General features: G+C 54.0%; 7 protein-coding genes and 1 pseudogene across 8 annotated transcripts; 4 read left to right on the top strand and 4 right to left on the bottom strand.

The window, feature by feature from the left end:
- Nucleotides 1-74: 74 nt before the first annotated feature.
- On the top strand, nt 75-2778 carry CAOG_00918 (hypothetical protein; the record flags this gene model as incomplete). The annotated part of the gene is made up of 8 exons (XM_004365732.2): nt 75-236; nt 376-594; nt 711-881; nt 950-1061; nt 1150-1436; nt 1529-1627; nt 1750-2169; nt 2272-2778. The coding sequence occupies 8 exons, from the start codon at nt 75-77 to the stop codon at nt 2638-2640; spliced, it is 1839 nt and encodes a 612-aa protein (XP_004365789.1). The 3' UTR covers nt 2641-2778.
- On the bottom strand, nt 2708-4680 carry CAOG_00917 (adaptin ear-binding coat-associated protein 2). Its single transcript, XM_004365731.2, has 5 exons — nt 4556-4680; nt 4199-4299; nt 3659-3763; nt 3371-3567; nt 2708-3217 (listed from the first exon to the last, which is right to left on the bottom strand). The coding sequence occupies exons 1-5, from the start codon at nt 4636-4638 to the stop codon at nt 2858-2860; spliced, it is 846 nt and encodes a 281-aa protein (XP_004365788.1). The 5' UTR covers nt 4639-4680; the 3' UTR covers nt 2708-2857.
- A 294-nt stretch (nt 4681-4974) lies between these two features.
- On the top strand, nt 4975-6734 carry CAOG_00916 (ATPase). Its single transcript, XM_004365730.2, has 3 exons — nt 4975-5124; nt 5509-5574; nt 5760-6734. Exons 1-3 carry the CDS (start codon nt 5023-5025, stop codon nt 6648-6650), a joined length of 1059 nt encoding a protein of 352 aa, XP_004365787.1. The 5' UTR covers nt 4975-5022; the 3' UTR covers nt 6651-6734.
- Nucleotides 6735-6882: 148 nt separating this feature from the next.
- CAOG_00915 (hypothetical protein) lies at nt 6883-9048 on the top strand (the record flags this gene model as incomplete). The annotated part of the gene is made up of 8 exons (XM_004365729.2): nt 6883-7122; nt 7240-7334; nt 7409-7489; nt 7623-7847; nt 7966-8110; nt 8201-8307; nt 8406-8770; nt 8873-9048. The coding sequence occupies 8 exons, from the start codon at nt 6883-6885 to the stop codon at nt 8899-8901; spliced, it is 1287 nt and encodes a 428-aa protein (XP_004365786.2). The 3' UTR covers nt 8902-9048.
- A 60-nt stretch (nt 9049-9108) lies between these two features.
- Nucleotides 9109-11572, bottom strand: CAOG_00914 (hypothetical protein; the record flags this gene model as incomplete). The annotated part of the gene is made up of 2 exons (XM_004365728.1): nt 9109-11228; nt 11338-11572. The coding sequence occupies 2 exons, from the start codon at nt 11570-11572 to the stop codon at nt 9109-9111; spliced, it is 2355 nt and encodes a 784-aa protein (XP_004365785.1).
- Nucleotides 11573-11803: 231 nt separating this feature from the next.
- Nucleotides 11804-13808, bottom strand: CAOG_00913 (hypothetical protein; annotated as a pseudogene). Its single transcript has 3 exons — nt 13731-13808; nt 12975-13206; nt 11804-12137 (listed from the first exon to the last, which is right to left on the bottom strand).
- Nucleotides 13809-14314: 506 nt separating this feature from the next.
- On the top strand, nt 14315-20987 carry CAOG_00912 (hypothetical protein). Its single transcript, XM_004365726.2, has 10 exons — nt 14315-14683; nt 14987-15452; nt 15524-15644; nt 15750-16004; nt 16108-16688; nt 16807-17302; nt 17408-17435; nt 17558-18034; nt 18149-19370; nt 19518-20987. The coding sequence occupies exons 1-10, from the start codon at nt 14395-14397 to the stop codon at nt 20746-20748; spliced, it is 5166 nt and encodes a 1721-aa protein (XP_004365783.2). The 5' UTR covers nt 14315-14394; the 3' UTR covers nt 20749-20987.
- CAOG_00911 (hypothetical protein) lies at nt 20833-23373 on the bottom strand. Its single transcript, XM_004365725.2, has 4 exons — nt 22015-23373; nt 21454-21856; nt 21225-21313; nt 20833-21097 (listed from the first exon to the last, which is right to left on the bottom strand). Exons 1-4 carry the CDS (start codon nt 23344-23346, stop codon nt 21023-21025), a joined length of 1899 nt encoding a protein of 632 aa, XP_004365782.2. The 5' UTR covers nt 23347-23373; the 3' UTR covers nt 20833-21022.
- Between the last annotated feature and the right edge of the window lie 248 nt (nt 23374-23621).

Below are 23621 nucleotides of genomic sequence, written 5' to 3'. Positions count from 1 at the left end.
ATCTATTTTGTGTTCATCCATCAATTCCATCAATAGTCTCCACATTAAGCTCCAGCTCACTCTCCCCCCGTCTCATGTGGCGATCGATTTGGGGCGGGTTGGTCGCCAAGCATCGGCCAAGCCAAACTGTTGCGTCTGTCGAGTGCTGGTTTTGTCGATTCCGCTGCCAAGTCGCCGTCGACGCCGTCAACTCGTGGACATGCACGTCATGCCTTCAGTACAACGGATTCGACGAGGTAATGCTTCAGCTGCCACGTACTTCTCCCTGTCAAAGTCGATAGTAGAGAGAGGCCGAGATTTCGCTCCACTCGCTCTCCCAGCAGTGGCGCGCCACCCGCTCGCTCACCGTTCCACACAATGCAATCCACACAACAGGATGGCGATTACAACCAGCCAATCCCGGGCCAGGCGGACGAGAGCCTCAATCCGCGGTTTCACGTGGCCTCTTTGGCCCTATCCGCCCAAACGCCGACATGGCGCTTTGGTCAGCAGCCAGCGAACTTGCAGCAGTCGCATCCTGTGCTGTGCACATCATGTAGTCGGAATCAGGAAATCAAGATGGCGCAGCTAGCATCATTCGAGCCGCAAAACGAGGTATCGAATTGAAATTCTCAGTTTTTTTTTTTTTGGTTTGAAAGGTTGCAGCTTGCTGCCACTCTGAACGAAAACAAAAACTCATTGAATGCTGCTGCCAATCTTACATCAACCAGAATGCATTTGACGAGGAAGTGGACGCCTACCGACTCCGGCTTGAACGGATATTTTCACTCTGCGGTCGATGCACCGCAGCCGTGCAATCCGAGCTCGTCCGGCAGCGGGAGGCCGAAACTCTCCAGCGAGTTGAAGAGCTCATCAATAGAACACACCAGCGACCTATTCCTGTTTGTGGTGCTTCTGGCGTTGTGTGGTGTGACTGTTCCAATGCTCACAACAGCGTGCAACTTGACAGAAGTCAATACGACCTCACATCGAGATAGGTCTTGTGGCATGTACACAAGTGGCTGCTTCCATCTTGGACTGGCTGCTCGTCTTGGTCACGCTGGGTGCATTACTTGAAGACGGTATGTTTAGAGTTTGTCGTTTTGTACACACTTTGGCGACATGGTATGCTCACCGTTCTTGTTGCGGCCCTGTCGTGTTCTGTCGTAGACTTTGAGCTAGGGCTACAATCAGACCTCCACTATTCGTGGTTTGGGCAAACAATTGCTGTGGCCGTGTCAGGGAGCCTTTATAAATTAGCTCCTGCCCTGGTTGACACGCTCTTCACCACCAACCAGGGGCAACATGCAATGCAGTTTCCAGCCGTCGCCATTGAAACAGCTCTTACCAGCTATTTGCCTTACATGTCATTGTTGCAGCTCTTTGCAGTTTTGCTCATTTGCCGAGCCAAAAAGAAACGACTTCAACGGCTTCATCTCTGGTCGTTGTTAATTCGAGTGAGTATCCTGGTTGGAGACCTTGTTGAGTTTTGCCACATTTGGGATTTGTAGAGTTGGCTGACTGAATGTCGAATTGCACCGCTTGACAGAGCTGCTTGACATTGATTTTTTTGAGCATCGTTGGGTTTGTATCCAATTCCAAGCATTCCTCAATGGCTATTGCTCTGCTTTTCGGTTTATCCGTCACGGTATGTGTTTTCTCCCCCACTTTGCCGACAATCCAGCGACAGCGCACGTTGCTGCAAAAACAACAAAAAAAAAAAGGAAAAAAAAAAAGCGCCACTCACTTGACCTGTTGGGCCACACGTAGAACGGCCTTGTCTTTTCGTTCGTGTCTATTGTGCACTCGTTATCGTCTGTGACGACGGTGCCCCTTGTCGTTTCCACATCGCTTCCTGCATCGCGTTCGTACTCGCCGGCGCCATCAGAATATGGACACCACTGTGCGCACGAAGACGAGCGAGAGCATTTGGCTTTGGATGCACTATCGCTTCATGATGCAGGCAAGGCGAGGGACCGCTCCACCCCTAAACCCTTGCATGGACTGGGCAGGACTTCCTCAGGCTCAGCACCATCGCCGTCTGTGTCGCTCCCGCCGTCTCCGGCAGTTAGCAGTTTGGCGGACTTGGATTCATCGCCCAGGCTGAAGCCGCGACTATCCAATCTTATTCTTCCAGCCTCAATCGTACTGCCTGATCGCCCTTCGCCTCTGCGACCTCCGGTGTCGCTGGTGAGTTCAAGCTGTTCTGTTTTGCGAGAGTTGGCTTGTTTGGTTTTGGTTGTTGTGGTGTCGCTCTGACATTTTGGAGGTTGTTTTCTCGTTCGCTTGTAGTGGGCGAAACGCGACTTGGAAATGATGCAAATCGATTCCCCTTCCATTCATGAAGCAAGTACGACCACACAGATGAACATCGAACCCCTTGTGCCAGCCTCTTTGCCGAATCTTGCCGAGGAATTTGAAGAACTGGATCGGCTGCGATCTCCATCCCCAGTGCAAGAGTCTCCCAATCTGCAGCTCGCACTCGTGGATCGTGCCAGCCAAGTGCTGCTGCATCTAACACGGCTGATTCCATTCTCTCCATTCCTCGTGGCAGGAATCGCTAGTGTGGTTTTGAATATCGCCTTTGGGATGGTTGTAGTGAGCGTGTGGCGTGGCACGTCAAGTCCTGAGGCTCCAGTCGTGCCTACTACAGCAAGTTAGTTTGCGCACGACCGAGTTCTGCCTGCCGAAACTGTGCCTTCGGCCAAAGACACCAAAAGTGAACGACTCCAATTTCATTGTACTTGTATTTTCCAATAACGCACACATTCTCTACACACGCAATACTACATGACACGGATGAACGCTCAAACCCACAAATGTTCCAAAGAGCTCGCGGACGGACAAAATTGTGAAAACAGACACTTGAAAAGCGACTTCAAAACTTGGTCCAGTCGAAAGCATCCTTCGAAGCTTGAGGGGCGGCAGCGGGAGCAGCAGGCTGGCCCCAGCCGCCTCCGAACGGATCGGCAGCAAAGTTTTGCTGGGGCGGTGGAGCCTGACCAAAGCCAGCGAGACTTGGGCTCGCGGTTGCGGCAGGAGCTGGGGCGCCAAAGAAAGAGGAGGTCGCGGTCGCTGGCGCTTGTTGTTGATGGCCTCGTACGCGCGAGCCGCCGTTGCTGGGCGGAGGGGCAATCACGGTCGATCCTGATGCTGGAGGAGGCGGCAAGATGAATGAGGACGCGTTGGAATTTGCCGAAGCGGAAGAAGCGTGTCCAGCCTCGATTCCCGTCTTTTTCTGTGCAGGGAAGGCCCAGCGAGGTGGAAGAGTCGAGTTGAGATATCGTGTCGAGAAATCGGTTTGCAAAAATGCAAAGTCACGCCGCCGAGCGCAAACCAAACCCCCAAACCCAGCCGCAACGAAAAGTGAACAAAGGAATCAAAGACTTACGCCAAAGTTGATGTGGAGCTTCTCGCCGGCCTTGAATCCAAGGTCAAGCGAGGGCTGGGGATTGGCCTTCGCCATGGCAGCTTGCTTTTCAATCTCGCGGCTGCTGTGCAGGAACTTGAAGTGATCTTGAAGTGCGACTTGGAGATCAAACGAGTCTCCTCGATCCGCAAATCCAAGACCAATAAAGGCATGTCGGCCTGGCGCAGACGAGCAGAATGTCAGCACAAGAGTGTGAACAGGAGGGGGAAAAAAGACAAAAAGACCAATGTCCCATCCATCGGGACTTACCGGAGGGATCGACGATGCGCAACACAAAATAGCGGCTGCTGTCAATGACAGCCTCGACTGCTGTACCCGGGAAGGCGTCCACGGGGCAAGGCGCGAACAGCTCGCCTACAATGCAACAAGTTAGATGCGGTTTGTCAGTGCAGCAGTCAGTCTGCTGAATGAACGGTCTCGTTCCGGACCAAGCCTTGCTCTTGCAAAAGAGTCGCGATTCCCGCACAGAACGCAAGCGCAATGCTGCCCAACGTTGCTGCGCTGTCCCCACTGTCCCACAGTGTTTGCAAGAGCGACGGTAAAGAACCGATTTTCATACGGCCGTTCGTTGTTGCTCGTTCCATTCCTCCCACCTCCGTGCGGGGTGTCAAAGTACAAGCGAGACGCCTTCACATCCCCCCCCCAAACATCCCTCCAAAAACAGAGGCCACCAGCCAGACTGACGCGGGAACACTGTTGCACACACAAATCGTTGCTCGCTCTTTTTTTTTTTTTTTTTTTTTTTTTTTTTTTTTTTTTTTTTTTTTTTTTTTTCCTTTGATTCTTTACCAGTGGATTTGTCTTCGAGCTTGATCGTGATAGTGTCGCCTTGCGTGACGACCTTGATGCGGCCAGACCAGATGGGGTGCTCCAAGTCCCAATCAGCAGCCCTATTTGTTGAAGAGCAAAAAGCAAACAAGATGGGGGGGGGTTGGTGAGCCAAACGAGACGAAGGGGTTTGAGTTGCAATGGAAAGCCATACAAAAAAAAAAAAGAAAAAAAAAGAGAAAAAAAAAAAGAAAAAAAAAAGAGAAAAAAAAAAAGAAAAAGAAAAGAAAAACACTCGATGATTTCAACCATTGAGGCTCAAACAAACAAAACAAACAAAGACCACCGACAAATGACAATGACAATAAGCGAGGTTACCGGAAGCCGCGGTTGGAGGGGCGCGGAGGGAGGCGATAGACAAAGCACTCCTGCTTTTGCATGACAGTCGTCTCAAACTCCATTTCTCAGAGATGTTTTGTGATTTGTGAAAACTGGGACTGGACTACTACATTTGAAAGTGTGCAGGAATAGAATGGGGATTCAGTGAGCGGAAATACGCGAGGATTGGAGTTTGGAACATGGAGAGCAAAAGGGGGTTTTGAACGAGACGGATCTGACGATCTGAGTCGAGTGAGTAAAGCGGTGCAAGCTAGAGCTCGAGATTCAACATTCAGTTCAACAACATTCAGCTCGCCGTTCAGTTCGCCGTTCTTCAACCGTTCAGTTCGCTCTGTGAGTTCAACGCTCCATCCATGGTATTTTTTTCCTCACATCTCCTCCATCCATCTTCTCATCTAGTCATTTTTCCGTTTTCATTGGTTGTCAATACAGCCACAACACTCCCAATGAAAATCACTCGCGCCGACGTGCTCATCTTTGGGCTTTCGCAGCTTGTCGGCTTTCTTGCTGTGCGCTATCTCATGCACGCGATGGATCCCATGCGCAAGGTAGTACCCGCATTGGAAAAAAGCTGCCTTGGATGTCATTCCCCCAACAGAGCACTCCCATACCTCGGCTGGTGCTCGAATGTGCCTTCGTTGCAGCGGGTGGGCATCTCCTTTGGTCCATGCGGCTGGCTGAGTGTTCGACGACGACGACGCAGCCCAGTCCCCCATCGTCCCCTTCACTCACACACACGCTCTGACTGTTCCAAGTGCTCACTCAGGTCTTGACAAGCTGCTGGGAGGGGGTGGGGAGCTCGTTGGTCCACAGCAGTCGCGCACATGACGCTGTCCTAGCCACAGACCCTGAGTTCATACTCACTCGCCTGCGTCGCCTGCTTGCTTGATCTTGACTCCTCACTACACCCCTTCCCTGTTTGTGCTGTGCAGAAGAAGGACGTCGCTCGCGAGCGCGGTCAATCCATGCTGCGAAGGCTCAATCGCAACAACATCAAGGTAAACCTTAACTACACAAGTCTGTCTGAGAAACGTTTGGTTCTGTATTCCAAAGACGGAACAGTTGAACGCAAAAACAAAAAACAACCCCCCCCGCTCAATCGGAGAGCGGAGCCGACAATAAAAAAAAATCTACTCCACCCTCATTTCCTCATTGAACTCATTTCTCCTTCTTGTGATTGCAGCTCACAGAGTACGAGGCGCTGATCGCTGCAGATATCGTCGACCCGACGGATATTGATGTGACCTGGTCTAGCATCGGTGGATTGGACAAGACCGCGGCCGAGCTGAAGGAGTGCCTGGTGTTGCCATTCCGTCGGCCAGACCTGTTTGCCACGGGCAGCAAGCTGCTTCACGCGCCAACGGGTGTTCTGTTGCATGGACCCCCCGGATGCGGCAAGACCATGCTGGCAAAGGTGGTTGCACGCGAATCCGGCTGCGTGTTTATCAATCTGCAGATCGCCTCCCTCATGGAAAAGTGGTACGGCGAGTCCCAGAAGCTCGTGGCAGCAGTGTTCACGCTCGCTGAAAAGCTGCAGCCTGCCATTGTGTTTATTGACGAGATTGACGCCTTCCTTCGCGAGCGCCAGTCGTCCGACCACGAGGCCACGGCCCTCATCAAATCGCAGTTCATGACGCTGTGGGATGGGCTCGGCACCGACCGACACACTTCCCGCATTGTCATCATGGGCGCGACGAATCGCCCGTACGACGTGGACAAGGCTATTCTCCGGCGAATGCCCAAGACGTTTGCGGTGCCTCTTCCAGCACGAAGGCAACGCTGCGACATTCTGAAGGTCATTTTGGCAAACGAGCGTCTCGAAGAAGGGTTTGATTACGAAGCGCTCGCAACCATGACTGACGGATACTCTGGCAGCGATCTGCACGAGCTATGTCGGACGGCGGCGGTTATTCCCCTCCGCGAGTGGATGGACGCCGAGGGAGCAGCGGCTGCTGATGCTGATGTGTCAAGTTCTCCAAGCGCTCAATTCCGACCAATGCGGCTGGCAGACTTCCGTCGTTCCTTGTTGGTGGATGCTGTTGGAGGAAGGCGAAGTGCCGACGATATTGATTGAAAGCGGAGTCAAGCAGCAGCAGCAGCAGCAGCAGCAGCGCCGCTCGTTTGAATGTACTTTATTAAATCCTAGTTGTTCTTGCTCCGTCTCAGTTTTTACAACAAAAGCCCAGCGGTGGCGACAAGACCATGACTTTACGAGCACTCTCTCCATGTTCACAATAGACGAATAGAATGCAGTTAGTTTCTAGTATTTCCTTTTGATCTCAGTTTTTTTTTTCAATCCATTTTCAATGCGAATTTCCGTGCTTTTGGCGCTTCTGGCTTTGCTCGTAGCAGCAGTCAGCGCCGAGTCGCAGTCGCCGCCGCCGCCGGTCTCTGATGCAGCCGATCCGTCGTCCAGCGGCACCACCGGCACCGAGGAGTCCGAGTACGTCTCGTGGATGGCGGACCGTGAGCGTGGCGAGCGCGGTCACTCGCTGAGCGAGCCCAAGTACGCCAATCTGCACGATCGCAAGCTGCTGACCCCCGCGGTGCGTTTAGCGATACAGGCGTCGTCCATGAACTCGATCATCTCACCAATGAAAGCAGGCCTCCCAACAACAGCTATCTTGCGTTGGATGATGACTTACTTGGTCTTATTGTGACAGCTCACCACGCCAGATATCATGTTCAACCACGATCGCGTGGCAGACGACAGTCCCAAGACTTTTACTCAAGACACTCTCGGCTATGTCACCCCATGGTACGCAGTCGTCTCACCCGTCGCTGCTTTGGCGAATCGCGTCGAATGGTCTCAACCGATATTTGCTCCCATAGGAATTCACGCGGGTATGAAGTCGCGACACGCTTCCGCCACAAGCTGACGTACATCAGTCCAGTGTGGTACCAAATTCGCAAGTATGGCGAGTCTTGTTCAGGGGCTTTGGGTTGCCAGACATGTGGACGGAAACGGGCGCTTTTGTTGCACATCTCATTTCGCTCGTAACGATTGCGTTTCTGCCTCGCGTGGTCTGCATTGAACCCCTTGTAGAGGTGGCGAGTCGGGCAAAAAGTTGCAACTTGTGGGCGGCCACAACGTCGACAAAGCTTGGCTGGACGGCCTCCGGACTCCTCATCCAAACTTTCTCGACTATCCTCCGCCGAGGATTGTGCCGCGTTTCATGTTTGAGGAGATGAGTGGCCAAAGCGTGATCCAACTGCTTTCTTCTACGACTTCGAGCAATGCTGTTGCCAAAGCCATTGTGGCAGAAATCAAGTGAGATGTCAAGTGCTGAGGTTTTCTTGGGCTGCCCGCTGACTCACGATCGCTGTCAAATCGCCCCACTTGCTTTGAAATGCTCTGACATTTTCTATTTCTCTTCCGATCTTCACAGGAAGCGGAATTACGATGGGCTTGTGATTGATTTTGCCTCCATGGGCTTCCGAAAGTTTTCGCCATACCCGCCGGTTTACAACTTTCTTGAACTCCTTTCGTCCATGCTGAAGCCTCTTGGCAAAGTTCTTGTGCTTACTGCGATGGTACGATCAGCCCGAGTGTTTGACGTGATGGCCTTCACACACTTGTGAACGAATTCAACTCAACGCCTCTCTTTATTTTGCAATTGGCAGCCGCGTCGCGGGTCCGCCAGCGACTTTGACTTTGAAGAGCTGCAGAAACTGTCACCATTCGTGGACAAGTTCCAACTCATGACATATGACTTTTCCTCTGCAGACAGGTAAAAACCCCTCACAAAACCAAACAAAGCTAATACTCATTTTGACGGTTGTCGTTGATTGTTGTTCCATTTTCTGACGTCCCTTGTCGTTGAATCAGGCCTGGTCCAAACGCTCCCATGCCATGGCTGCACTCCACCCTCGAACGCGTGATGCCCGAGAACCAGACTCTGGAATTGCAGAACAAGATCTTCCTTGGCGTCAACTTTTATGGCAACGACTACTGTGACGACGAAAAAGGCGACTTCCACGCCTCTTCGTTGCTTGCAGACGAGTATCTGAAAATTTTGGAACTCCACGAGCCAATGCTCGAATGGGAAGAAGAATTGGCAGAGCATGTGCTCAATTACATGGACAAGCGCGGCCGGCACATTGTCTTTTACCCCACGGTGTTCTCCTTGTTCCGTCGTCTCCAGTTGGCTCACAAGCAATCGATCGGCGTTGCCTTTTGGGAGCTTGGCCAAGGTCTGGAGATTTTTATTCTCACTATTCGGCATCCGTTTCTGTTTCCTCATCAGGTGATTTGCTCACATTCTCAGTTTGATTTGGTTTCATTTCACATTGCAGGTCTGGACTTTTTCTTTGACATGGTGTAGCGACCTGTGGGGCCGTTCGAGTTGTTGATCTGAACGACATGTGTATGGAATGATTGTCATGGATTGCGATTGTGTGCGCACATTTGGGCATTTTATAATTCCCAACCATCCTGCATTGTTCAATAAATTGATCGATTCGAATGACCACTGACGACAGAGCAAAGAAGAAGCAACAAGCACGGTTTAGATCAACCAGAATACTCATCATCAAGCAATGATCACGGACAACTCGCCAGCCGTCAAGCGGGGCTTGAGGTGCTCGGGAACATCATAAATAGCATCCCAAGAATACTTTGCGTTGCCTCCAGCACCGAAGAACTCGAGAAGATTGCGAAGCGGACCCGCGTCAAACGGATTAAAGTAGGCGACAGTGGCAACGCTCGATGCGGCTTCCGCAGCGGCAGTGTCGGCGTCGGCGGCAGCGGCCTCGGCGTCCACTGGCTTCTTCTTGTCGGCAGCAGCCTGTTTGCGACGCTCAGCCTGCAGTTCGGCCGTGGCCTTGGCACGCTCAACGGTCAGTTCTTGCGCCGACTTGACACGCTGCAAGTACGCGTAGCGGCCAAAGTTGGCCATCTCGTTGGTGGTCAAGTTCATGAAGATTTGTCGGAATTGCGTGACGCAGACGGTCAGCACAAAGGCAACAAAAATCATGGTAAAGACGGCAAAGTAGATCAGGCTGGGTGCAATGTTGAACGAGCGCCACAAAAACTCGACACCAGGGGGAACAAGCCAGTGCCAATCCAGCTGGACAGGAGGCAGTTGCGCCATCCGATGCTGCGTGTAGGCGCCAATCATGTAGACAAACCAGCTTGTGCATGCCAGCAAAAACGTGACAAACAGGACAAAGTAGCGATGGTTTTTGGCGCCCACGCACACACCAATCCACGGGCAATGGTGGTCAAACCGTGCGACACAGACGTTGCACACGGCGCAGTGCTTTGAACGAAGAGGCTTGCGCACCGAGCAGGTGGCGCAGAATTGCCGGTCCGAGACGTTTTCGACCAAGAGTTGACGCAACAGCTGACGCCGGCTGTCGCTCGGGTCTGCGCCATGGGTCTTTGGCTGGATGACACCGGGATCGGTCGTGACGACGCGCCACCAAAAGTACAGCAGGACGGCGCAAGTCGCAATAAAAATGCCGTGCACGCGGAGGGCAACGCCATTGTCGTAGACACCAATGGCGAAATAGAGCACCACTGCCGTCCAGTAGGCAGTGTGGCCAAGCGACACCAATCCCGTGTTGAGCCCACCGCCGTTCGCGAGCTGCAGCATTGGCGACACGCGTCCAAAGAGAAAGCCGAGCAACGCCAGCAAGATGAGGCCTTGCCACAGGGGAAGAGCGGACACGACGAACAGCACGACTGGCAGGCCAATCACACTGCCATACTTTTGGTAGAGCTTTTTGCGGGCTTCGGGGATGGTCTTGCGCTTGGAGGAGGAGGCTGCGCGGTTTTGCTCATAGTACTCAATCAGCGAGCCATGGCCAGCCTCTTCTGCACGCTGCAACGGCGTCATTTTGCGCGAGTCGTGACCCATGGTGGCCTTCGCCTCGAGCAGAGCGCGCCATGCGGCACTGTTGCCCGAGCGCGCCGCCAGGTGCAACGCGGTCGAGTTGTTCATGTCGGTGGCGTTCACCTGGGCGCCTTCCTTCATGAGCATGGACACCATGGCCATGTCCACCTTGTTGAAGACGGCCCACATGAGCGGCGTGCGACCCTCCTTGTCGCGGGTGTTGACATCGAGCGCAACGTTGTGCAGCAGGAATTGCGTCACGACAATGTGGCCGCGCTGAGCCGCGAGATGGAGCGTGTTAAACCCTTTGCCATCGAGCAGGTACGGGTCGGCGCCATGCACGAGCAGACTGTGGATGATGGGGCCCGAGCCGCCTTTGCAGGCCAAATGCAGCGCTGTGGATCCATCCGGAATGCGATCATCGACGCTGAATGCGTATGGGTTGGCAGCAGCAGCAGCACCACCGGCGGCAGCACCACGATGGCCGGGATGTGGCGCGGATGCCTGCGTCGGCGGGGCTTGTGCGAACGCTGCAGCAAGCTCGGGAGCGAGTTCGAGCATCCACGGCTCGACCGTGTCGACCAACGAGACGACCTTGGCACCGTTCGATGAGGCATCACTGTTGTTGTTGTTGCTGCTGCTGCTGCTGCTATTGCCCATGTCCGTTGCAGCAGCAGTTGCTGAGGCAGGGATGGCATTGGGCCCTTCGGTCGAGTACGACAGGATGAACTCAAGTACTTCCACATGCTCGCCCAGCGCAGCCCAGTGCAGCGCGCACAGACCGGCCGCCGTCCGAGCGCCGAGAATCCGCGGGCCTTCTTGCGCGACGAGCTGCTTGAGGCGCTCCAGCTGGCCGAAGCTCGGCGGCGCGCACAACCTCCTCAATCCTGGCCTGGCCATCGGGCGAAGCGTACGCATGCTGACCAGCAGCGAACTTGGTCGACGAGGTCGGTGCAGCGATGGCAGCGAAGGGATCGTCAAGCACAGCAAACGCGCTCGGCTTGCGGAAGATGGCGAACGGGTCGCTGTCCTCAGCAGGGTCCCTGCCGGTCGGCGCGAACGAATTGAGCGCGGGATTCAAGCTGACAAGCGGGGAGTCGCTGGGCCCACCGAGCAGGCCACCACCACCAGCAGCAGCCATGCTCATGCCCATGCCCATGCCAGATGATCGAGGGCCGGCGTTGGTGCTGCCAGCCCCGACCGCAGCGGCGGCAGACGCAGCAGCAGCAGCAGAAGAAGAAGAAGAAGAAGAAGAAGAAGCAGCAGGAGCGATCGAAGGGCCACGTTGCATGGTCAACAAAGTAGGGCAAAGAAAACAAAAAAAGACAGAAATGAGCTGAGCTTGTTGACAATGCTAATGGAATGGAAGGGTGAATGAAAAACTCTGAACAAAGGGGGGAAATCGAACTGACATTTGAAAACAATCGCAACACCATAAAGCCATCATGCGCCAACACAACAAGGGGGAGAAGCAAAAGGAAGCACACAAAAAGAGGGAACAAGACACTCAGGCACGACATCGAAGGGACCGATGGGTCATGCCGGCACACTGAGCAGAGGATGACTTTGAGCAAGCGCGGGCAGGATCACCAACGCGCAGTTTAGGCCTGCGGGGGCTTGGCGTCGTGGTAGAGGGCACCCTTGAGCTTGAGCTCACGAGCATCCTGCATGACAGCGCACTGGTAGCAAAGGCAGCAAGCGATGATGTCGCCGAGCATGTTGCCCTGTTTTTGTTTTGAATGGAAATTCGCAGCAAAAAGTCCCAAAAACCAAAAACGAAAGGTGAGTTTCAAGCAAAAACCAGGGGGGGAAACCGCACAGAGAATCCAATGAATGAATGAAGACGATTGAAGATGATGCAAACGGGTTTTTTGAAAGAAAGAAGTAGAACAAAAAAATGCCATTCCATGGAAAAAAAAAAAAACGAAAAAAGAAAAGAAATATTTTTGAAAAAAAAGAGAAGGGTTTTTTGGTGATTCCAAAGAATAATACGAAAATAATACTAAAACCAAAAATCGAAAAGATCGATCGCGTCCGTTCACAAAGTCGCAAAAAAAAAGAGTCGAAAACAGACGGCTGCGCGGCGCATCTTCACAGCTAAGCAAAGACACTTCGCACACAACTGTACAACCACACGAGCGGAAAAACTGCCCATCGAACGAGCGAAAGAGACGTCACTCAAGAGCAGCATTTTGAAAAAAAAAAAAAAAAAAAAAGAGCGCGAAAAAAAAAAAGCGCACAAAAGACGTGTCTCTGCGCAGGAGCTGGCCAAGCAGCGCACGGACAGGCACACACGCTACACACACGCTGCCACCTGGTGCGCACCAAAGCACAGCGACTCAAAGACAAAACAAAACTGCAAAGGAAAAAAAAAAAGAATCATTTTTTTTGTGTTGAAAAAATTCAACCGCGTGCTTTTTTTTTTTTTTTGGTTTTTTTGTTTTTCAATCATCGACGACGGATTGACAAAATGCGTCACGAAGGGAGCAGAAAAAGGGGTCCACTGCTAAAACAACAACAAAGACAGAGACGACCATCGAGCAAAGCGGATGGGGACGTACCTGGACGCCGTACTTGGTACGGAGGGCAGAGCGCCACATAATGTAAACGCAGGGGAGGATCTGGAAGATGACGCCGTTGGTGCAGAAAACACCATCAGTGCCACGGCAGCCAGCCGAGAAGCAGGGCTTGGCGCACGACTCGCCGTCGAGGCCGAAGGCAGCCTTTCCGCCGAGGATCTCGGTGGCGTTGTTGAGCATGAGCGGGGCGTTGTTGAGCATGAGCGGGACGGGGGCGAGCGAGCCATACAGGACTATGGATGCACACAAAGGAAAAAGAACAAAAAAAAGTTGGTTCAAATAAATCATAAACAAAAACAAAAAAACAAAAAAACAAACCCACGTTCGACGACGAGCGGCACATTCAAGAAAGCGCACAACAAAAACCGCCCCCCACCAGCCACAGACGCCTTCATCGACAAGCACTTCCCGCCATCTCGCTTACTCTGCAGCGCAGCCCAAAAAGAGAACAAAATGAAAGGAAAAAAAAAGCTCCATTTTTTGCAATTCAAATATTAATTATTTTTCATTTTTTTTTCCATTTTTCACCATTTTTGCGGATTATTTTTTCAAAAAATCAATCCATAACAAAAAGCATTGGATTTTTTTTTTTTTTTTTTTTTTTTTTTTTGTATTTGCCGTCAATCAATCCCAAGCGTAAATTGGAAAAAAAAAAGCCGGTTCTTTGTTCAGCTGCAGCGGCGCACACGTCCGACTACAAAGCGCGATTGACAGTGGTGGAAGTGAGGAGACACGTACAGATCTGCATGTCGTCGAAGATCGAGAAGAGACCAGTGGACCAGGTGGCGGACATTGTGCTTTGCTTGTTTCTTTCAAAGGAAATGGACTGCGAGGAATCCCAAATCGGGGTTGGACGGGAAAATAAAAAACATATGCTTGATGATTGCAACGACGGCGAGCGATGGGAAACCGAAGGAAGGGGTCAAAGCGAGGGGAAGGGGAGAGAGGGGGCGGGGGAAGAGAGAAAGAGAGGGAAGAAACGGATATGCAGAAGAGGGAGGAGAGGAGGGAGAAGAAGAAGGGAGCTTAACGACCAGCTGAAACGGCGGGTAAAAAAACGAAAAAGGGGAGAAACAGATGTCTGCGCGTCCATGGAGTCAGAGCGCGACAAGGAGGGGAAGGCTAGGATGGAGAAGAAGAGGAAGAGGAAGATACGGATGCTGATGATGATGATCTGGAAAAGCGCGACGAGGAGCGCGGAACTGCTGCAATTTGCATCAGGAAGCGAACATGGCAACCAAACAAACAATTACATTACAACATGAAAGTGGATCAAACGATGGATACCGCCGATTTCCGAGGTAGCTGCACTCATTGTGTTTGTTCATTTACAGCTGGAAATTCGGATTGGAGCTTCAGCTCATTCTTTATTCTTTTTCTTTTCTTGTTTTCTGAGCAGGTCATGTCGCGGTTGAGCGCTCGCCGGCTGGCAATACTCACAGCCATGATTGCGCTGCTGTGGGCTGGCTACGTGTTTGTGTATGCCCCGACGCATGGACGGTGGATGCAGGCGACGGAAAGCCACCCTGGATTCCCAGGCGTCCCGCCCCACCCGCACGACCACGAGCACCACCACCACCGCGGGGGCCACGCCATGGGCAACGAAGGCCAATTCGGCCAAGGCGAAGCTCAGGACCTCGCCCCTCGTCGGTTTGTGAAGCGGCCTCGACCAGGCGTCGTTTCTCAGCAAGGTAAACGGTCATAGGTGTGAAGTGCATGTCCCAGTTGTTCATTGCTCATTGCGCTCCAGCAAGTCGCTTTGGATGCGTTTCTGCTTGCTTGTTCTACTTTGTTCATTGGCTTCCCCCTCTCTTTGCATTGCTTGACGCTGGGCGAAGAGAAGCAGCGGAGGCGGAGGGGGGAGAAAGCAACAAGCGATACTCGTGATGACGCGTCACTTTTCCAATACTGACTCACTTTGTGTGGCTGCGTGTGGTGTGCTCTGTGCATGTGTTGCTTGTGTGATCAACCTACACAACTATGAATGACTGCAGGCGACGCCGAAGAGCGACTGCCAGCCATGTCGCTGATGACCTCGGCAAGCGAGTCTGACTTGCAGCGCGCATATCCGTCCGCCACCTCGGACAGCGGACGCTGGGCGACGTACGTGGAGACAGACAAGCCCGTGTATCGCCCGGGAGAGCGCGTGTATGTGCGCGCACTCGTCGTCGACGCCCTGACACGCCAGCCCATGCCGCTCGACCAGAGCTTCCAGTGCTCTTGGCTCGGTGACGTGGCACCCGTCTCGGACGAGACTGCGAGTCAGCTGGGTGCCACGTCTGCCATGTTTGCCACGCATGAATGCACGCGTACCGTGGAGATCAAGGGTCCGTCGGGCGCGATTGTCGCCGCGTTCGAATCGCTCGCTGCCAACAACTCGGTCATGTCGACCATCTGGACCATTCCGCGAGACTTGCCCGGCGGCGACTACAAGATTCTCATCAAGTCGTCTACCGATCGGTATGTGCAGTAAAAGTGTGATGCATGTTTGAGCCCTGGTTGTGCCTGACGATGTTGTTTTTATTTGTTAGTGCTCCGCCAGCAGAGCGCGTGTTTGCAGTGCGCCAGTTCTCCAATCCCTCGTTGATTCTATCGCTGGACTTGGACAAGAAAGCATACAAGATTGGCGATCGTGTCGAGGCGACGTTGACGGTAAATTGCTGATTCTGATTTGGCGCGCCACTTGCTGCCCCTGCACAAATCCGCGCGCGCTCATTTTTTTTATGGTGCACTCCGGTGTCACGCCCATGGCAATAGTCGAAGCGCACTGATGGAACGCTTACCTCACGGGCAACGATCGAGTACCGTCTTCACTCCCGCGATGGGCTTTTGGCTTTTGGATTTGCCGAGCTTGACAAGCCTGGCCAGGCCAGCTTTTCGTTCACGCTGTCCAACAGCTTGGTCGACTCCCCGACTCTTTCCGTGACCGTGAACGACGACGGAAAGCTCGAGACCACGGCGAAAACGGTGCCGTTGATTCAGACGACCGTTGTTCTCCGCGTCTTCCCCGAGGTACGCCATCTCCCGCAGCTTGCACACGCTCCATGGTTTTCTTTTTTCCCTCGCTCTGCTGCAAACTAACGTCGCGCTCAATGTCGCGCTTGTTGTTGGATAGAGTGGAGCAGTCGTGCCCGGACTTCCGGCAGGTCTCTACGTCGAAGCCATCAGCCCAAAGTCGGAAAACAACCAAGATCCAGACAAGGAGGAGCCCGTCGATGTCACTGTGGAGCTCGTTGAGCGCAGAGTACCCGCAGGTGCACATGTGCGACAGGCCACCCTGAAGGTCATTGCGACCGCCGCGACCAAGCATGAGGGTCGAGCCCATCTGTCGTTTGTGCCTGTCGATGTTGCCACCAACGTTGCAGATGCCGATCCGGCTGGGGGTGCGCTCCACGTCTCGTACTTTCTTCGAGTGATCAGCCCGACTCAAATCACCTCCACGGTCGAGGTGCCCATCGGCGTGTCTGGCGTAGCAACTGTGACCAACGCCCGTGTCGAGGGCAACATGGTGCACGCCGAGCTGAGTACTCTTCGTGTTGGCAAGTACAAGGTGGTTCTCGCACGTCGCGAGCTCGACATTGACCAACGCGAAGTCCGCGTGACCTCGCGGCAGACTCCGACGTCCTTCTCTCTCAACGCAGGCAGCTACGACGGTGTGCTGCGTGTGGTTGTGCTGGAGCCGAGCCCCATTCACCCGTGCGTCGGCCAGCTTTGTGTCACACATGTCGTTTTGCGCACCTACTGGATGCTCACCTCGTCATTGTTGTTTGCCTCTTTTGTGTGTTTGCCTCCTTTGTGTGTTTGCATCTTTTAGAAATTCGGAATTCCGCGTCGTCGCTGTCAAGACAGTCTTCCGCCATCCCGCAGCTGCCATGCAACTTGTGGCCGAAGTGGTCAGCCCCGAAAGCCAGCTGATCCCATCGGGCAGCGTCACTGTGAAGCTGACGGCGCGCGATGCGAGTGGGCACGCTGTTCGTGATGCGCTCATCGGCGTGCATGTCACGGATGATTCTGCCCTCACTCTCGTGGAGCGCCGTCGGCGCGCAGCGTCCGTTCCAGTGCAAGCTTACTTGGGCGACGAAGCGCGACACATGCTGGATGCACCTGCGTACAACGAATTATTCGAGGCTCCTGAGCCGAACGATGCTTCCGTCTATGACGAAGCCTCGCTTCAAGAGAAGATTGATCTGCTTCTCGGAACCCAGGGCTGGGTGTGGTCTGAGGATTCCTGGGGCTCACTGAGTGCCGTGCTCTACGGTGATGATGAGAATGTCAATGGCAAGCGCAAGCGCACGCTAGGCACTTCGATGGTAGCGCGCATTTTTTTGTTTTGCAGATGGCTGCCAACTGCCGCCTTGCACTTACCATTTGTTCGTACATTGCTTGTTGTTGCCTGACTCTTTGTTTGTGCCTAGATTGAGCCCATGTTCCGACGAGGTGGAAGTACGTATTTTCCTTTTTTTTTTTTTTTTTTTTTTGGCGCTTGATCTTGCTTTTTGGGTGTTTGAAATCACGATTCACTTACGATCTGCGGTCTCTGCTTCTGGACTGGTGCGCTTGCACAGTGCGTAACCGAATGTTTGCCAATTTGGCAGGCGGTGCCGCGCCCGTTATGGAAAAAATGGCCATGGCGATGGCAGCGCAAGACGATGGTGTCGAGTTTGCCATGCCGGCACCCCCGATGGTTGACATGGCTGAAGATGCTGCAGCTGCCGCCGTTCCCATGTTGGCGAACGCAGCGGCGCCTGATGTGTTCTTTGCCGCTGAAGGCGAACTTGCCGCAATGGAACCCATGGCACCTGCGCCTCTCGACCACGATGCGGACGCCCCTCTTCCTCCAGATGCTGGTTTTGCACCGGCCGGTGACATTGCGATTGGCGGGATGTTCAAGAAGCGTCCTCCAGTTTACATGCCAGTCCGCGATAACTTGTCGCTGCTGAGGCACTTTTCGCACAAGCCGCGAGCAAACAAGACGCCTGGTGTCCGTGACGACTTTTCTGAAACGATCTTCTGGGCTCCGAGTCTTCGAACCAACGCACAAGGTTTGATGCGTTTTCAGTTGGCGATTTGGTTCTTGTTCGTGACGTTCTTGCCTACTAACCCCCCTTTGTGTTTGTTTGGTTTTTGTCCCTCGCTGCGATTATCGCCGACTACAGGTTCAGTTCTCATCAGCTTTTCACTCTCTGACGCCGTCACCAGCTTCCGTGTCGTTGCCGATGGCGTTGCACGAGTGGCCGGATCGAATTCGTCTTCGTTTGGATTTACTCAGCGGACTCTGGTGACGTCGAAGCTCCCCTTCCATCTCAACACTGCCTTGCCGGCGCACGTTACGGCTGGCGATTTGCTGCTCGTCCCCATCACGCTCAGCAATCCAGGCACGACCAGCGCGACAATTGACTTGGTTGCTGCGGCAAACGTCTCGTGGTGCATTCCGCTGGACAGCACGAGTTTGCCTCTGGCGCACATTACGGAAAAGCTCGTGAACGCATGGAAGCCATCGGATTCCTCTCAGACCCGGGGTGATGTCAGCAGTGTTCTGGCTCAGTTTCCCTTGGCAAAGTACGCACACGACTGGACTGCGTGGAAAACGGCTGGAATTCGGCTGCAGACGTCAGCAGAGGGTCTGGCCTACGCAGCCTCCGGGGTGGTCATTCCAAGCGGACAGACGCTGCGCACTTACATTCCGTTCTTTGTGGCAGCCGCTGCAGAAGGGCCCTTGCAGGTTTCCGTAGCGGCAAAGAGCGCAAGCCCTTCGTTCTTTGCCGATGTTCAAGTCCGTTCCACCACTGCTGTTGAGCGCGGTTTCCCTATCACGCTGTCCCTAGGCGGTGTGATTCCGGACGAGGAGGCTGGATTTGAGCACGAGCTGGTCTTTGGCGACTCGGCCATTGCGCTTTCCGACCAGTCCACCTTTTTGGTGTACTTGTCTCCCATCGCCTCGCTGACTGCCGCCATCAAAGCGCTCATCCAAGAGCCGTATGGCTGCTTTGAGCAAACCAGCTCCACCACCTACCCGCTGACGATGGCGCTCCAGTACATGATCTCGCATCCCGACGAAGGCTTTGACGTCGAGGGTGCACGCGCAATGCTCGAGCGCGGGTACCAACGGCTCATCAGCTATGAGGTCAAAGATGCGCCCGCAGCAGCTGGCACGGTTCCAGGTGGCTTTGAGTGGTTTGGTGCGGCACCCGCGCACGAGGCATTGACCGCGTACGGACTGTTGCAGTTTATCGAGATGGCGCAAGTCCTGAACGTCGACGCTGAAATGCTCGAGCGCACCAAAACCTGGCTCCTCTCCCGGCGCGACGGCAAGGGCCAGTTCTTGCTCGATGCAAAGCAACTAGACAGTTTTGGTGGTGCGCCGAAAGACGTGACCAAGTAAGCCTGTTCGGTTTTGCTGTTTGGATGGAGCCTGTCGTCGTTTGTTTCTTGTTGTGCATTGATTGCGATTACGAGTGGAGCGCTGACTGACTCGTTTCCCCCCCCCCCAACCTTTTTTTTTTTTGGGTTGTTCTTGTTGTTCAGCGCGTACATTGTCTGGGCACTCACTGCAGCTGGCCTCCGCGGTCTTGAGCCCGAGATTGAAGCCTTGTATGCCGACTACGAACAGGGCAACAAGGACTCGTACTATGTCGGATTGCTGGCCGCTGCCCTGTACAATGTGGGCGATCGCAAGCGAGGCTCTGAGCTTGCCCTGCGTCTGCATGCGTCTCAACAGGAGGATGGTCATGTGACCAATGCGGCCACGACCATCACGCGGTCCTCGGGTGAGTCGTTGGATATCGAGACGACCAGCATTGCCATTCTCGCCTGGATGAATGACTACACTCAAAATGCCGCCGCCATCGAGTCTGCACTGCGATGGCTGGCGACTCGGTGCGCCGAGGGACGATTTGGCTCTACCCAAGCGACCGTGCTTGCGCTCAAGGCCATCATGCAGTACGAAGCGACCGCCACTCGTGTCCGCGAGAGCGGTGTGGTGACTGTGAAGGTGGATGGCGACGTTCTTGGTCAAGTTCCGTTTGACGCCTCTACCACAGGCGCACAGCCGCTGACGATTGACTTGTCGCGTCTGCGTCTGCTCGAGCGCCCTCCCTCCAACGACCCGCAGGCAACACTAACTGCTTTCAACGTCGTCGCATCCACGGCGTCTCGTCGTCGTACGTTGAGTGTGAGCGTGAGCGTGCCAAAACTGCGCTTGCGCTTCTCCTGGACAACCAAGTACCGCGCCAATGAGGCCGCGGGAGTACAGCGCTCAACTCTGGCCGCTCCAGGAGATGGCCACCGGCAATCATCGCGCGTGCGCCTCAGTCTTTCGCTCAATCCGCCCCACCCTGCCTCTGCCGACTTTGTCGAAGGACAGATGGGCAGCGTTGTCGTCAATATTCAGACCGATCGCACTGGTTTGGATGCAAAGTCTGTCGCAGGTGGAACCGGCATGGTTGTTGCCATCGTTGCTCTTCCTTCTGGGTTTGAGCCGCGCCAGGAGCAGCTCCAAGAATGGGTCCGACAGGGCGACGTGAGCTTCTACGAGCTTCGCGATCGGGACGTCATCTTGTACTGGAGGTCAATGCCCTACAGCCAGGACGCCAGCCGGCCCCAATCGTCCGTGACCTCGCTCGTGCTGGACGTCCTCGCCAAGACTCCAGGACAGTACACGGCAGAAGCTTCGCGAGCGTACGTGTACTATCACGACGAGGTGAAGGATTGGCACAAGCCACTGCAAGTCAGAATTGTGCCCAAATCGTTGGTTTGAACGCGAAGGTCTTTTGTAAAGTCAGAGTGTGTTGTGTGATACTCCTGTGTGTTCTGTGACATGGTCTCTGGAGCGACTGCACGATCAGTGAGCATCCGTTGTGTATTTTCGGTTCATGAGGCGTTTTGGTTGGGAATTTAATAGATTCAATAGTTGAGGAAAAAAAAAAAAAAACAAACTTGATGAAAATGCATGTTCAGAGAACCTGCGTGCTGTTCGAATTGGAAGTATTGTTCGCATGTCCGTGTCCGTGCTCCACTTGGTTGCGTGGTCGTTAAGCGGCTTGAGGCGGAGCCTGGATGTTTTCTTGCATTGCCGTCTCCACCTGGTCAGTGACGGGATTGTAGCGCTACAGCGGGGTTGATCAAAGTTGATGTCAACAAACAAAAGCGAGGCAAAAAAAAAAATACACCAAGGTTAGGCACTTCAACACAGGTCATCAGGTTGCAGAATGGGGTTTGAACAACGAGACGTACCAAACTCAAGTGACCGTGATGCATCGCAATCAGATCGTGGCAAACAAGTTCCTCGCGCCAGCCTTGCAAGCTTTCGATGCAAATTTTATCTAAACCAATCCAACACACCCCCTCTCCAATAGGTTAGCAAGAGCACCACATTCGGCGTGCAACGACTAACGTGACGACACGACACCCCTTCTCTCCCTTCCCAACAACAAAAGTTGCGCAAACATTCAAGCCCGATTACCGAAATCTGCAGGCGGAGCCTCGCTGAGCTGCGTAGCGAGCTGGTTGGTCAGCAAGAGATCGGGGGCAATGCTCATTTGGGCACTTTTGATACGCGCCCACAGACGCAACTGCTGCTGCAAAATGTCCGCAATGGGATTTGGCGGTGGCGGCATGGGAGGGCGCTGCTCTTCCGGCACGCTGATGCCAGCCTGGACGACGCGCAGCAAGGCCTCGTTGTGGCGCGAAAAGTTCTTGGATGATTGCATGCGGTTGAGTTGCTCGAAAGTGGTGGGCTGCGCCGAAGCGATTGCAATGAGAATCTCGTCGCGGATGATGCGGATGGGCGCCATGTTCTGCTCCTTGGCGTATGTCTCTCGCCAAGCGGCAAGTTCACGAACGACAGACAAGCTCGCCGTATCGCGCTGCAGACGTCGTCAAAGTTGGTTGTTCGCACAAACGGAGTTTTTTTCACAAAGGTAAGAAACAACACGAACGATTCAAGACGAGCGGAGATGGTTTGAAATGAAAATAAATGAAAATCCAACAACCGAAAAAAAAAACTGCAAGAAATCTCACTTACCAATTTTCCAATGCGACGAATCAACTTCCAGGCATCCCACGGAATGGCAGACATGAGCTTGGCAGGGGAGACGGCCGACGCCATTTCGCTTTCAAACCACTCTGTGCGGCCAAGCTCGGCAATACGAGCATTCAGCTTGTCACGAATGGCGTGGAGGTGCACGACATCGCTGATGGCATATGCCACCTCGTCCTTTTTCAGAGGGCGCAGCGACCAGTCTGTCAGAGTGAGTGACTTGTCGACCTGGACTTCGAACAGAGTCTCAACCAACTGGCCGTAGCCCATCATCATGATTGGGTAGCAGAACGCAGCCGCAATTTGGGTGTCAAACACTTTCGCGGGCAAGGTTCCAGCAATATCGTACAGAATGGCACAATCGGACGAGCACGAGTGCACAATGACTGGCTTTTCGCAGATTCGCAAGCAGAGCTTCTTCAGCATTTCAGGACTGATGGACAGCGCGTCGACAATGCCGAGATCCGTCTCGGTCGACAGCTGCAACACGCACAACTGCGGCGTGTAGCGAGGGAAGCTCAGAAACTCGGTGTCCAGGCCGATCGTCTCAGCGGCTGCCAATATCGGGAGGAAAGCCTCGACCTCGGCGTCGGTGGAAATGTAATGGATCGGTCGGTTGATGGGATCCTCGACAACGGCCGACTTGTCGAACGATTCGGGTCGTGTTGAGCTGTCCAATCGACTCTGTGCAAACGACGCCGCTGACGACGATGATGACGCTGAGTTTAACGATGATGACGACGAGGAGGATTGGAATCCAGAATGGCGGGGAGGAAGAGGGCGCGCGTCGTAGGCAGAGCGGGGCCGCACAGACGATGATGGCGCCTTCTGGAAGAACGGGACAGCAGCCCGCTTGTTGGGAAACGAGGTGCCATGTTGGTAGTGCGTCGGCGCGCCAGAGTGATGACTTGCGCTGGTGCTGGTGCTGCTGCTGCTGCGACCGGCAAAGCGAGGCGGCGGCGGCGGCGGCGGTTCCTTGCGGACTGGCTTTGGCGGCTCGTCGTCCACGACCTTGCGACGACGGGGCTTGCCAGCCTGAGGCTGAGGCTGAGCCTGGGACTGCGAGTCATGCTGCGGCGCTGGAGCCGGCGCAGAGGCAGTGATGGAGGGCGCGCTGGTCCACGCGGTCACTCCAGCAGCAGCCAGCATTGCAAACGACCGCGCAGTTGCTGCAGCAGTGCTGGGTCCCCTCATCACCACCGATGATGATGATGCTGATGACAAGGCAGACGCAGCAGAGGCAGCGGAAGAGGGAAGCAGCGGCGACGCGGCAGAGACGGCCGACAGTGATGCCGACACATGGCGGGCGAGACGCATCTCAAAAGGGCCAAGAGAGAACAAGAACGAAGAAGACTGGAGCAACCAAGCCAAAGCCAAAGCCAAAGCATAAGCATAAAGCAATAGTGCATCAAAGTCGATCGAGGTTTGGCAACACTTGGCGATTGAAACGACGTGCTGAAGGGAAGACAGGGTTGGCGGAACGAAGGGAGAGGGAGACGGAGAGGGAGACGGAGAGGGAGAGGGTTGGCATTGACAAACGACATGGATGAATACGACGACAGCAAATAACAACAAGAAGTTAGCTCAGTCAT

The sequence above is a fragment of the Capsaspora owczarzaki genome (genome assembly GCF_000151315.2).
Source record: "Capsaspora owczarzaki ATCC 30864 unplaced genomic scaffold supercont2.1, whole genome shotgun sequence".
In the NCBI taxonomy this organism is placed as follows: Eukaryota; class Filasterea; order Ministeriida; family Capsasporidae; genus Capsaspora; species Capsaspora owczarzaki.
The sequence above is the reverse complement of the archived record's forward strand: the minus strand, read 5'-3'. Positions and strand labels throughout refer to the sequence as shown.

Coding starts and splice junctions, on each gene's coding strand:
- CAOG_00912 (XM_004365726.2), top strand. CDS start 14,395: ATGTCGCGGTTGAGCGCTCGCCGGCTGGCAATACTCACAGCCATGATT. Junction 14,684..14,986: donor AGGCGTCGTTTCTCAGCAAG/GTAAACGGTCAT, acceptor GAATGACTGCAG/GCGACGCCGAAGAGCGACTG. Junction 16,005..16,107: donor TTCTCCGCGTCTTCCCCGAG/GTACGCCATCTC, acceptor GTTGTTGGATAG/AGTGGAGCAGTCGTGCCCGG.
- CAOG_00916 (XM_004365730.2), top strand. CDS start 5,023: ATGAAAATCACTCGCGCCGACGTGCTCATCTTTGGGCTTTCGCAGCTT. Junction 5,125..5,508: donor CGATGGATCCCATGCGCAAG/GTAGTACCCGCA, acceptor TGTGCTGTGCAG/AAGAAGGACGTCGCTCGCGA. Junction 5,575..5,759: donor TCAATCGCAACAACATCAAG/GTAAACCTTAAC, acceptor TTGTGATTGCAG/CTCACAGAGTACGAGGCGCT.
- CAOG_00911 (XM_004365725.2), bottom strand. CDS start 23,346: ATGCGTCTCGCCCGCCATGTGTCGGCATCACTGTCGGCCGTCTCTGCC. Junction 21,857..22,014: donor TTCGTCGCATTGGAAAATTG/GTAAGTGAGATT, acceptor CGACGTCTGCAG/CGCGATACGGCGAGCTTGTC. Junction 21,314..21,453: donor GGCTCCGCCTGCAGATTTCG/GTAATCGGGCTT, acceptor GGATTGGTTTAG/ATAAAATTTGCATCGAAAGC.
- CAOG_00917 (XM_004365731.2), bottom strand. CDS start 4,638: ATGGAGTTTGAGACGACTGTCATGCAAAAGCAGGAGTGCTTTGTCTAT. Junction 3,568..3,658: donor GCGCATCGTCGATCCCTCCG/GTAAGTCCCGAT, acceptor CGTCTGCGCCAG/GCCGACATGCCTTTATTGGT. Junction 3,218..3,370: donor AGCTCCACATCAACTTTGGC/GTAAGTCTTTGA, acceptor TTCCCTGCACAG/AAAAAGACGGGAATCGAGGC.